The 13,705-nt window shown below is 41.5% G+C and overlaps 2 protein-coding genes across 2 annotated transcripts; one reads left to right on the plus strand and one right to left on the minus strand.

Annotated features, from left to right (window-relative positions):
- The first annotated feature begins 1,243 nt into the window (after window positions 1-1,243).
- Window positions 1,244-8,308, plus strand: acvr1l (activin A receptor, type 1 like). The gene is made up of 10 exons (XM_084013888.1): window positions 1,244-1,385; window positions 2,147-2,230; window positions 3,324-3,578; window positions 3,715-3,926; window positions 4,284-4,383; window positions 4,907-5,053; window positions 5,461-5,736; window positions 5,993-6,190; window positions 6,602-6,732; window positions 7,054-8,308. The coding sequence occupies exons 2-10, from the start codon at window positions 2,158-2,160 to the stop codon at window positions 7,183-7,185; spliced, it is 1,524 nt and encodes a 507-aa protein (XP_083870014.1). The 5' UTR covers window positions 1,244-1,385; window positions 2,147-2,157; the 3' UTR covers window positions 7,186-8,308.
- Window positions 8,309-10,420: 2,112 nt separating this feature from the next.
- Window positions 10,421-13,232, minus strand: d2hgdh (D-2-hydroxyglutarate dehydrogenase). The gene is made up of 9 exons (XM_084013887.1): window positions 12,725-13,232; window positions 12,562-12,619; window positions 12,333-12,472; window positions 12,049-12,242; window positions 11,779-11,947; window positions 11,555-11,698; window positions 11,290-11,432; window positions 11,003-11,168; window positions 10,421-10,818 (listed from the first exon to the last, which is right to left on the minus strand). The coding sequence occupies exons 1-9, from the start codon at window positions 13,065-13,067 to the stop codon at window positions 10,556-10,558; spliced, it is 1,620 nt and encodes a 539-aa protein (XP_083870013.1). The 5' UTR covers window positions 13,068-13,232; the 3' UTR covers window positions 10,421-10,555.
- Between the last annotated feature and the right edge of the window lie 473 nt (window positions 13,233-13,705).

The raw sequence follows: 13,705 nt of genomic DNA on the forward strand, positions 1-13,705 counted from the left end.
TGAAGATCGAAAATCCAGCCTCAATGAATATTTGGCATTTCCTTTGTGAAACTGTAAATGTTTCACTTCATAAAAGCTAATTTCGGATGTTATTACTGGAGGTTGTTTGTAATAAACATACATGCAGTGTTTAATTTTCAGTGTAAAAGTAATTTAGTATATTCTTCACTGCTATATTGTGCAAACTAATCAGTGCCATACATATAGTCCAGGCTAGTTATCTATTGTTAAACAAGTAGAAGCATTTATTTTTCATGCAAATAGAGATCCTTGACCCTAGTCCGTCACTTGGAATAAACAGGCAGTGGATCATATGACAAGACACTCTGATTGATGATGGAAAATCAAGCATTGATTTAAACGTAGCCAAAACTTGTGACAGTGACTGTGATTGTAAGCACTTCCACGTGTTGTCAAATAAAAATAACCAGAAAATCTGTCATCAAAAGTAAATTCCACATGAAAATGGACACACAAACAACAAGAGATAGATTGATAGTGGAAGTTAGTACACTGTTTAAATGATCAACCCATAATGTTGACAAACTGACTGATGATACAAGGTTTATAACCTCATCAGTAATTATTGGTAGTTATTAAACTTGTGTTGAATATGGGGACACTAATATTTAATGACATACTGGGAATTGTGCCTGGATTCTGTATACATGACACCAGATTGCCAAGTGAGCGCTCACCCACACGGACTAGACAGGAAGATGACAGAATATTCTGTGACTTCACCCTAATATTCCCTGAAGCTGTTGGAGTTGTTTGAGTCATGCACTTACTGATAAAGTCATAAAGTATATATATTTTTCCTGAGAGTGGTATTAAATCCTAGTAATACAACAATATATCTAAGAAGTATTTAAATGTTTTAGGCATTACATCTTTGACGGCATGAACTGTTTCACATTATTTAGGTATGTGTGATGAATGGGTCGTTTCCTCATGCTCATAAATGTTCATTACTGTTCAATTCATTTTAAGAATTTTAAGTTGTTCAAATAAATAAATCTCAACTATGCAAGTAAACTACCAATTAACTAGTCGGTGCAAAGTAACAAAGTACTTAAGTGATGTATTTGTGTATAATTTTGGACACCAATGTTGCCTATTAAAGATCATTCATACAACTGTAAATATATCACTGATGTTATGGTTATTTCGGAGGACTCTTTGACCCACAATGCATCTCGCGGATAATGTTTTGGTGACGTCATGCGTGGCTGGAAGGGAAGACAGCTAGTGGGTGGGCAGGGCTGTGGTCCTTCTTTCAGCTTCTTACATCGCAAATAACGCCAATACGATTAATTTAAAACGAACATAGGAATACGCAGACATCCCAAAATGAGGTAGAGGCTGTATTCCGTGTGTGCCGGGTAGGTGGATGTTTTTTTTAACTCTCTTTTCTTGTTTTGTAAGTCCTCGGCTGGCCAGGCGGCGGTTGTGCTTTGCAGCTAGTTTAGCTCGCAGGGCTAGCAGCAGCAGCAGCAGCAGCAGCGCCGGGCAGACGTCTGTCTGGCTGGCGCCTTAGAGGCGCCTGTGGACGGCCAATAAAACCGCTCGTTAATGGCCTGTTAGCTACAGCAAACAACCAGGCACACAGCTCGCAGGGTTTAATCAACGGGGGTTTCTGATAGGTGGTACACTTTACGAAAAACCAGACGCTTTGACATTGAAATGAAGGTGTTAGCTGTTAGCGGAATTTGAATTATTATGCTAGTTGTTTCCAATGCTATATTCGTTGTTAGCTTAAGGAGGAACAGCTCCAGCAGTGTTATGTTACCTTAAAAGCCATTAGTAGTAATTAACTTGTGATTCAGCAACGTAAGAGCTAAGCACGTGGCTATATTATGTCTGCGTAAAGTGATATAACGACAACTTTTGTTGTGATTATGTTCCAGGTGGTTGTCTTTGACGGCTGCAGTTTCTTTCTTTTTTTTTTTTGCATAATCAGTCATGTGTTTTAAATAAAGGCATGACAAAGACAGACAGATGACTATTGTTATTGAGCCATTATACGTTGTTGCTTCCTTTCTATCTGAAGCCATGGCATGGATCACCAGAGGGGTGTAAATGTAAATTCCCTGTTTGTGAGTGTATTTGAACTGTCTGACTCCTCTTCCCTTCCCTCTGTCAGTGCACTGAAACATGGGTCGTTGCAGTGTCCACGTCCTTCTGCTGCTCTTGCTGCAGGCCCTGCAGACGTCAGCTGAGGGTTCAGGTACGGTGGCCTTACCTGTGTCTAAACTTTATGCTTTACTGTTTTCAGACTGATATTCTGCTGAGTGTTCACGTTGTGCTGTCAAATGCTCATAAGCAAAGTATATGGTTGGTCGCCTGTTCATTTTTTAGTGAGAACTGTTAACATATGGCCCATCTCACTGGTTACTAAGCTAGGGTTTAGGTGCTTTCATTCTTTGTGGCTTGGTATGATACCAGGTTCACAAGTGTCACAATTGCCATGTAGTAGCCACAAAAAAACACAACTAAAACACACAGTGGCATCACAAAGTGTGTTTGCATTATGATAGTTGCAAGTAATTAAATGTCCAGAAAGCAAACTTGTATTTACACAATTAAAACCTAGTTGGTTTCTGCTTACACGGCAAAATGCCTCTCTCTATTTACAAATGTCTCTCTCTATTCTGAGGGAATTCGCTCATCTAATCTCTCTGTCTAAAAACAAATGAGGCACTTATTCTTGAAGGCCAGTCCTTGATCAGCTGCGGTAATCGATTGTACCTCATTTGTGTGTCGCTTTCCACAAAAGCATCTTCAAAATCAATAGATATAAATGTTTAGCTTTTTTTCTCCTGCTCTTATTTGCTAGATCCACTACATCTGAGGCTTGTTCCTAATATCAGGTTTACAGAATTGTCTGACTTTTCTAAGTAAGATTTGGTAATACAGTACATAGGTTATCTTGACTTACAAATTTAGGGATGTCTCTGGGTTATTGGAGACATTTTAACTATTTTTCCAACAGTAATAGAACTCCACTGCACAAAATCATTGAGATAAAAGCAATTTAATAATGCATCATACAGTTGTACACTGTATATTTGTAAATGCTTGTTTATAGCTACTACAGACTTAATATTGGGTGCTGTAAAAGTCTTTTCGGTAACCGTTATGTTTTGCCAGACGGGCATCTTGCCAGTATGTTTGTTTCTTGCTTTCCTAGTGACAGCTTTGGTGAGAGAATAAGTCTCTCTGTTGGTTTGCCACCTTAAATAAGTCAACAGCGTGTATGTGTTTGGATGCTCTGTGAAACAGCATGAGTGTGTGCTGAACCCGTATCATCTCTTCCACAGACGGGCAGCTGGTGTGTTTGTGTGATAGCCCGAAATGCCTCCAGGACACCCAGTGCCACGGCACACGGTGCTTTTCCTCTGTCAATGTGGGCAGCAGTCGGGTCGTGTTCGAGCGTGGCTGCCTGAAGGGGGATGAGAAAAGCCGAATGCAATGCTCCACTGCTCCATCCTTCCATCAGGCCATTTTCTGCTGCTCCCAGGACATGTGCAACGGCAACACCACCCGGGGTTTGCTGGAGTCTCTGCTTCCAACAGGTTGATATTAGATTATAGCATGCTTCATTTAGCACGGAAGTGAGTCGAAAACTACAATAATCATGATGTAGTTGTCTATTACCCATTCAGACAAAAAGTCATGTCGCAATCAAATATATTTTCCTTTTGTCTACAGCTCCAGAAGGTGAGCCAGTCCGGTATCGTGTGGAGACATTAGCTCTCTTTGTACTCGGTCCGGTGGTGGTTCTGGCTCTGCTGTCTGTAGTGTCAGTCCTGGCCTGCAGGAGGTTCCACCACGGCCGTCTGCAGAGGCTGCAGGAGTTTGACACCGAGCAGGGGGCCATAGATGGCCTCATCACCTCCAACGTGGGAGACAGCACTTTAGCGGTAAGGAGAAGAGAAGTCCTCGTCGAAACAATGGAAACAGATTTGCAATTTGGAGAGATTCCACCTCACCATCTAATTAGTGAAACTTAAAGGCACCCTGATTTAACCCCAACATTTAAGTGTTAACCATAGTTTCCATCAGTTTCTGCCATAATTAGGCCCCACATGTCTGTAGGGCAGGGAATATGTTGACATAGACAAAGAGAAGTGCTTACACAGTATATTTTCTATAAACAGAAAATGTTTCCATCTCAGTCAGGTCTTTGTTGAGGCTGAAAAAATGTGATGTGTGTGTACTTATGGGCCTTCTAAAGATAATGGTATACGCCGCTAAATGTTTTACCTGTCTGTCTTTAGGACCTGTTGGACCACTCGTGTACATCAGGCTCTGGTTCAGGTCTTCCCTTCCTCGTCCAGAGAACTGTGGCCAGGCAGATCAGCCTCATGGAGTGTGTAGGTATGTATAACACACAGTCACAGGCCATCTGCATTTTTATTTTATTTTTTTTGCTATCCTATGACTTTATAATATAGCATCCTGAACAAAAGTTTTCAAACAAAAATACACAATCAATGTATTGGAGAGAAAGCAAAATATTGTCATAAGTGTCTTCAGGTTTCATTTTATTTTATCAGTATTTTAAATGACTACATAATGCATGGCATGAATTCACAGCGATGTCACAGATGATGTGAGGGCAAGAATAAAAAGAGGTCACATACTTCATTGTTGACGATTTTAAATTTATGACCCTTCACTGTTGTTATCATGGGAACTCTGGCAAATTTGTGTTTGCATATTCAAATGAAGATATGTAGGTCACATGCTTTGAGATCCTGTGTTGTACCACACGGTGCCGTTTGTACCAGTTTGGAATTGGAAAAATGTCGTGTGCAGCTTTGTTCTGTTGATGTGGAGACACCAGATGTTTAAATGCAGACGTCTCTGAATTTCTCCTTTTGTCATCTCTCGTTTCCAGGCAAAGGGAGGTATGGAGAGGTGTGGCGGGGTCAGTGGCAGGGGGAAAACGTGGCTGTGAAGATCTTCTCCTCGAGAGATGAAAAGTCCTGGTTCAGAGAGACGGAGATCTACAATACTGTGCTGCTAAGACATGAAAACATACTGGGTGAGTCTGTTCACACACGATGTGAGATCTAGTTGGACCAGTTGGTGTAAAGGGGGGAAAGCTTACAGATAATTATTTTCCTTATTGTCTCCACTGCATTTATCAGAGATTACCATTTTAGTCACTAGGAACATTTTGGTGATATATCTTTGACTAAATGTGTTTTATGTCTTATGTAATAAAGTTTGAATTGCCTTGTTTCAGGAAAAGACATTTCATTAGAATCTCTTGAAATAAATGTTTCTTTTCAAGGTAAATGCATGTGGCGAGGGACTTCTTTAAAAATCTCAACTTCCTTTAACATTATTATGCCCTTAACACCTTAATGTTTTAAGCAGTTAACAAAAGCAATACCTGTGTAAAACAACTAAAATAAATCCAGCAAAATGCCATCTCTCTTGTCTCAGGCTTCATGGCGTCCGACATGACCTCTCGCAACTCCAGCACGCAGCTGTGGCTCATCACCCATTACCATGAGAACGGTTCGCTCTATGACTACTTGCAACGCGTCGCCGTGGAGACGTCAGAGGGCTTGGCGATGGCAGCATCGATAGCGTGCGGCCTGGTGCACTTGCACACAGAGATCTTCGGCACCGAGGGGAAACCGGCCATCGCCCACCGGGACCTGAAGAGCAAAAACATCCTGGTCACAAAGGAGCTGCGCTGCTGCATCGCAGACCTGGGTCAGTCTGTTTCTTATTTTACTTTCATTTTACTGTTAGTCTTACTCAAACAGATATGCAGACTATCTGTTTCTTATTTCTTTTTTAATGTTTGGAAACTCCTGATTTGATTGGTTGCCTGTGCTAAGTGTGACGATGACGAGCAGTGCAACTCTGCCCTAAAAAGAGCATATTTTAACCTTCATGGGTGTCTTAAAACTGCAAGAAAAAGGCAACACACAGTCTTTCTAACACTTGATGTAACTGCATGTCACAGGGCTGGCTGTGACCCACTCCCAGGCTGACAACCAGCTGGACGTGGGCAACAACCCGAAGGTTGGCACCAAGCGATACATGGCACCTGAAGTGCTGGATGAAACCATTCAGATAGACTGCTTTGATGCCTATAAGAGAGTAGACATCTGGGCCTTTGGCTTGGTGCTGTGGGAGATAGCAAGACGCACATACAGCAATGGTGAGTGGCATGAATTTGGTAGATTTTAAGTGCTGTGACGTTATAAACAGCCACCTCTGATTTATTATTTACTCATATACTGTTGTATATGTAGATCTGTTTCAGGCCCTGCTAAAAAAAAGAATAATTCAATCTGAGTTTGCTAGTCACTTCCTACTTTTGTGATGATCATTAAAGAAAATCAGAAGAAACGGGTTAATTATCTTCTCTAATATTTTCTTAAAGAAAAGGCTTTTCTTTGTCAAAAAAAAAAGATATGACCTTCTATGAACAAAAAAATCCAACGGATTTCTCTCTCAGCCGTGTCTCTGTTATGTTATGTTTTTTGACATTTGTGAATCGATTCAGAATCGTCCACGTAGAATGGACTTGTTTCCCACCCCAACTCATTTGTGTTATAACACTTTTTAGGTATTGTGGAGGAATACAAGCCTCCGTTCTACGATCAGGTGCCAAATGATCCCAGCTTCGACGACATGAGGAAGGTGGTTTGTGTGGAGCAGCAGAGGCCGTTCATTCCTAATCGTTGGTTCTCTGATCCTGTAAGTCTTCCTCTTTTTTTATGACGTTTGTTATGGCATATTTTGCGCTGACATTTTTTTATTACGTTTTTATGGCATGCATGTTGTACATTTGTGAGCTTGTTATAATATGAACCATAGCATATTTACATCTGTAACTGTAAAATGCTCAACAAGGCAGAAGAGATTGATACCAATGCACATTTGCCGTAACCTACTAATACCAAGAATGCGTGAAACATCTAAAGGAGTTACATTGATTGCAAGGTTTCCTCTCTATGTGGGTGTATCCCTGCATGACTTATCATTATGTCATCCTCTGTTTCTTCCCTTTTCTCCTAGACCCTCTCTGCTCTGGTGAAGCTGATGAAGGAGTGTTGGTACCAGAACCCCTCTGCGAGGCTAACAGCGCTGCGCATCAAGAAAACCCTAGACAAGATTCACGGCTCTCTGGAGAAGGGCAAGGAGTCGTGAGAGGGAGAGGAGCCTCGGGGGGGAAGCTGCCTGATGCGGTGCTTGTGAGATGAGGAAGCACGATAGAGGGGATGGACAGAGAGCCAGAGGAAAGAGTTGTTCAAGTGTCATCCAGCCTCATCCTTCTCTTGCTCTCACTTTCTCCGTGGTCGCCTTCCACCGACATCCCTCTCTCTGACTTGAAGCCCACGGATGTTTGGACCTTTCCTCTTTGAATAAGCCAGCCTTTGTCAAGGGACAAAAACCGGTTGCCGTTGTGCTCGCACTGACCTGGCAGACTGTTACCGAGTGTGAAAAACATGGATGGCAAGTTGTAGTAGTCATTTACATTTCTGATCCCCAGCCAGTGTCTTTGGCAAGTGGTCGTGGCATTCTGCTCGGAGACAATCGGAGGTGTTTCACTCATTAGGTTTGTTAGAACATGTCAACTATGGCCACAAAGACTCACACTACACACGATAATGTTCACTTACAAAAGGAAAAGAGCCAATAGAATCAAATTTGTTTCTACTTTTTTTTTTTTTTTTTTTTAAATAGGACAATATTTATTAAATCTCCACTGCTACCATACTACTGTTGATAATGTACGACTGATGCTGCGTGGAAGGCACTGTATACTTAGGCATTAACTCCGCTGGACTTTCTGTATCCTTTTTGTCGTTATTGGAGAAAGTGAGAAAATATTTGTTGAGAAATGGAGGAAAATGTTGGAAATAGTTCCCAAAGAGCTTGTTTGTAGGATGAGAATGCAGGATAAAACACTACAGATACAATATAATCCTCTCTGCTTGGCACACTTCATAACTTCTTTTTTCTGTGCAGGCAGAGAGGAATCAAGGAAGGCTTTGAGTTCGTGGCACATTGATGTGAACTTGTTTTCTGCAGCGAGGTGGGCTTCCGTTATTCCTCATCTCAGTCCATCATGCCACACTGTACAAGTTGCCTGAATATCAAGAAAAACACTCCATCTTCGTTTGGAAACTGTTTTCTTCATGTTTTCATTTTAAACAGTTACCTAGGTGTGCCGTTACAAATTATTTTTTTCACAAATGCTGGGTTTGTTTTTGGAAAAAAAATGTTGCTTTGTTTTTTTTATATGTAATAAAACAGTTATTGCACTCTTGCCTATTGATTAGCTGGAATGTATAATTTTCTTGTCATAGTTTATTAATCCCTTCAAAAAAAAGGGACCCGCGGGCCGGCCTACATGTCTCGGTTTACTGGCTGGGTGAGTGAGTGACTCCCCACTGTTGAAACATGCATGCATGATTGTTGATCAGCGGCTGCAGAAGGATGCTAAGGCTGATGAACTTCAAGGACTGTAAATTTATGGCGACTGATTTAGACACGTTTCAGGCAAAAAAAAGTTACCAGTAGTTTGTCAAAATAACGTCTATTTCGAGATTTTCTCAGAGAATTTTAAACACATTTTTATGAATTATGGTGACTGACTTTTATGTGAAATTTTGACATGCTAAAGTATGACTTTTTTTAATTTAGTTTTGCTTTTTATGACTGTTTTGGACTTACTACACTCAGACTTGAACAGGCATACAATACCGTGGGTTTTATAACTGTTTAAGCAGATTTTGACATTTTATGAATTTTGTGTACTGACATTTTTTCGCAAAATTTAGGCCAAAATGATGACTTTAAAAAAAAAAATCTGTTTTAATGACTTTTTAAGCAGATTTTGACATTTTATGAATTTGTTGACGGACTTTTTTTTTGTAAAAATTAGGCCGAGACGCTGATTAAAAAAATAACATTGACTATGGCTTTTTATGACTGTTTTGGACTTACTACACTCAGACTTGACTAGGCATACAATACCATGGGTTTTTATGACTTTTTAAGCAGATTTTGACATTTTATGAATTTTGTTGACTGATTTTTTTTGTGTGCAAAATTTGGGCCAAAACAATGACTTTTAAAAAAAATAAAAAGCAGATTTTGACAACATTTTATGAATTTTGTTGACTGACTTTTTTTCATAAAATTTAGGACAAAACGCTGATTTAAAAAGAAATCACTATGGCTATTTATGACTGTTTTGGACTGACAACACTCAGACTTGAACAGGAATATGATACCATCGGGTTTGAGGACTTTTTAAGCAGATTTTGACATTTTATACATTTTGTCGACTGACATTTTGGTGCAAAATTTAGGCCAAAACTATGACTTTTTTAAAAAAAAATCTAAAAAATGTACTGGCTTTTTATGACCGTTTTGGACTGACTACACGTATACTTGAATAGGCAGACTTTTTTCGTAAATAGCGACATCCTAAAGTTTTTTTGTTTTTTTAAACTCTGACTTTGGCATTTTATCACCGTTTTGGACTTACTGTACTCAGACTTTGCTGGGCATATGACAAGATGGGTATTCATGACTCTTCAATCCAATTTTTACAAAAAATGTTGAGTTTGTTGACATAGTATATGACACTACTAAGGGTAATGTAAGACTGATGGTGTGGAATTGACTGCACATACAGTAGAGGCAATTTCTGGACCTTCAATGGCCATGTAGTCATTTGAGAGACAAGTAAGAAATTATTTGTTAAGAAATAGAGGAAAAGGGTAGGAAAACGTCCCATAAGCCCTGTGTGCAAGCAGAGAGGAATCAAGGAAGACTTGTTTGCAGTACAGCTTTCCTAGTGAGGTGGGCTTCATTGTTTCCTGAATAACAACACTCCATTTTCATTTGGAAACAGTTTTATTTAAGATTAATTTAACACACATAAAGTTGCTGTTCACAAAAGGATGGGTTTGCTGTATTACATGTAATAAACAGTTAGCCATGAGTTATGAGTTTTGAAAAGATATTACCTCAGTTGCCCGTTTATGAGGTCCACTGAGCTAAATCTCATGTAGTAACAGTCCTGAAATAAATCCAATGTTTGTGAAGGTTATTGTTGAACTGTGTTAACCCCCTTGTGGCCTAGTAGGCACACTAATACCTACAGATGTCAAACATGATCATTCACTTGCTTCCTCTCAGCAATATTGAAAAATATGTTTTATGCTTTACATCTTTTACACAAAGTTTTATACAAACTGTATTGGATATTCTATGTGAGTGAGCGTGAGTAGCAGAGGTAGCTGATAACATCCAGCAGTAACTTCACATAATATATATTGTAATATAATATATATTGGAGAGAGTCCAGAGAAAAAGTCAACAACATGTTGAAGCAGATGCCACTCTGAAAGCAGTGCCTCGTGCGGATGACAATGATGCTACTAGCAAAACGACAGCTCGGCACTAAACATGTGAAAAAGGTTTCATAATAAAGGGCGTGAGCTGGCATAAAAAACATACAGAAATATGGTTCTAGGGAAGACGGAGCTCCTACAGGATGTGCTCATTTCAGGTTATCTGGCAGAGTCTTGTACGGGTTGAGAATACCCTTGGGGTCCAGCATGGCCTTGATATCACCCATCAGAGTCACAGCCTGGCTGGGTTTACTGTAGTAGATGTAGTTCCTCTTCTTCAGGCCCAGTCCGTGCTCTGCACTGATGCTGCCCTGACAGCTGGCCGTCCACTCATAGACAAAGGGCTCAATGGCAGCGAGAAGAGCCGGGTCTTTGGCAGGAGAAGTGATGTTCAAGTGGAGGTTTCCATCGCCTGAAAGTACAGATGGAAAGATATGTGCAGTGAACCCCGTGTGTAAACCACCTGTATACCAAAATGAGTCAGTATTTGAGAATGGAGATCAAAATGTTGTCCGTACAGTAATAAAAGAGGTAAATATCCCATGCTAGCAGGCCGTCATTCTCTCCTGATATGCAGATTCATATTCATGTCTTACCTACGTGTCCGTATCCCACCACACTCTTGGCTCTGCCCCCAAGGTGCTTCCTCATGTCCGTCACCAGCTGGTAGATCCGCTCCACTGGGAGCGAGATATCGTACTTGTAAGTGAAGCCATCGTGAGTCAGCGCCTCCGTGACTCGTTCACGCATCGACCACAATGCCTGAAAGGGGAGAAGTGGAAAAGTTGATTACTTTATTATCATGACTTGCATTTGTGCCCGGATTTTAAATAACACTTAATAGACTTATTCTTTAAAGAAAAAAAAAAAACAGAAACAAGACCTTTATTTTGGAGTCTTCAGTTGCCACCGTCCCATCAGTGACCAATGATGATGTCATCGCCTCCTCTAGAAAATTGTGGAGTTTCTCCCCGTCGTGTGTTGGGTCAGATCCAGACGTTTCTATGACAACGTAGAATGGACAATCTGCAAGATGGAGGAAATGCTTTGTCATGCGTGTGTTTAATTGCGATATCATCTCAGTGTGTGTGTGTGTGTGTGTGTGTGTGTGTGTGTGTCTGTGTGTGTGTGTGTGTGTGTGCGCCTACCAGAGATGGGATTGGCTAGTTTCAGGTATGTATTAAGCAGCCTCATACATTCACTGTCCAGGAATTCGTAGGCTGATAGAATTTCTCCCAGCATGCCCCTGCAGAGCTGAAAAGTCTTCAGCAGCTGCTCAAAGGTCTCACATCCTAACAACAACAAAAAAGTCTATGAAAACAAACTCAACTTGACATTTCCTGTGACGTGAGAAGCGATGAGAAAATCTTACCCAGAAAAACCACATTAACCGATTTGGGTCTGCGTGGACAAAGGATGGACACTGCAGTGATGACCCCCAGTGTGCCCTCTGACCCTATGAAGAGCTGTTTGAGGTCATATCCCGTATTATCTTTCCGCAGTGTGGCCAAGCAATCCAGCACTCGCCCATCTGCCAACACCTGTACATGACACATACATATACACACACAAGTATTAGATCTTTTTCAATATAATACTTGTTGAAGAATATCAAAGTTCCTCATGTATTTACTCCACTCACCACTTCCAAACCCAACACAGTCCCGTGTAAAGAACCATATCGCAGCAGCCGGAGTCCACCTGCATTCGTTGCCACGTTTCCCCCGATATGGCAACTGCCCTTTGCCCCCAGATCAAGTGGCATGATGTAATCTCTCTCCTCCAGGTAAAGGGACAAGTTCTCCAAGACACAACCTGCCTGACAGGTCAGAATGCCTAACAGACAGGAAATGATTGCTAAAAATGAGGTTTGTTATTTGCTAAGGCAGGCAGCTATTTCACATTCAGTATTTAAGTAAGACTTACCAGAGATACTATCAAAGGTAAGGATGTTGTTCATAAGGGCGGTGGAGAGGATGATCTCATCATAAACAGGCACGCTGCCCCCAACCAGCCCAGTGTTACCTCCTTGAGGGTTCACTGCCAGATTACGACTGTTACAATACCTACAGGAGAGGAAATACGACAGCTTTAACCACCTTCTGAAACCCTCACCTGTGTGTGTTTGTCCTTCCGTCCACTATTCGTTCTTTACTTGAGAATTTGGGAAACTTCCTCTGTTGTTTGAGGCCTCAGTAACACTTCGCTGGAACCTGCATGAGATATATGAATGAAGACATGAAATATATTGCCATGTGTGCATTGGTGCAACCTGTGTCTTGAATTGGAACGAGGTTAATTAAAATCTTCGGCATCACCTCTCACCGTCTTGAGCCAATCCACATTATTGGACTCCAGCAGGTCCGGGTCAGTGACGACTCGGCGTGGCAGGATCCTCCTGAAGACGGCTAAGTCTTCCTGAGTTATTCTGGAGAAAGGCCGTCTGTCTGGCGCTGCGGCAGGGGACGGCCCGGACCCGTCTGCCCCAGTGTGCAGCTTTCGACTGCAGACTCCAAACTGCCATGAGGCGGTGGGAAGGGATGACCTGCAGAGGTCCACTGGTGAAAGTCTTACTATGGCTGTTGATGAGAAGGTGCTATGGGGGCTCAGATGTCTGAGAGCTGTCCGGAGCCCAAGTGTTCTTTGGAAAATCCCCACCATGGCTGTAAAGGTACGCACCGTAAACGTTCAGCTAACACGTCCGCATATTTCTGTCTGCGTGTCTTCTTTGTGTCATGTCCACTGCGAAATGTGTCACACAGTTCAAGGGCAGTTATATGACTTATAAGCACGCCGCAGTGTTTACAACCAGCAAAAGGTACTACTACCTACAGCCGGGGCACAGCATCCGGAACAAGCGACGATGACGCGCGGAGAGGGAGGTGCCTAACTCTTAAAGTCCCACTGACACAAATTACAGAACAGGCTAATCTGTGTTTATTTCACAGAATTGAGTTCGGGCTATCCTACCGAGCTGTAAAACGCGATCAAACTGCGGTCCGTGTCTATGTCACGGAACCGGAACATCGCCGTCCGTGTCTATATCACGGAACCTCGCCATCCGTGTCTATATCACGGAACTGGACTGGAAACAAACTCATATTTACTTGTTTGAATTTTTCCCCAGAGTTAAAAAAATGTTTGGCATACCTACTGTATAATAAAAATGTGCTCCATTACTACTGAGATTTATAAAGCATATATAGGTTTATTTTTGTTGTCCTTCATTTGTTCCTGGCATTGTGTATATCTTTGGCTAGTGAAGCTCCATGAACAGTGGCGGCGCCAGAGTATTTTTT

This window comes from Eutrigla gurnardus (assembly GCF_963514095.1).
Source record: "Eutrigla gurnardus genome assembly, chromosome: 7".
Lineage (NCBI taxonomy): Eukaryota > Metazoa > Chordata > Actinopteri > Perciformes > Triglidae > Eutrigla > Eutrigla gurnardus.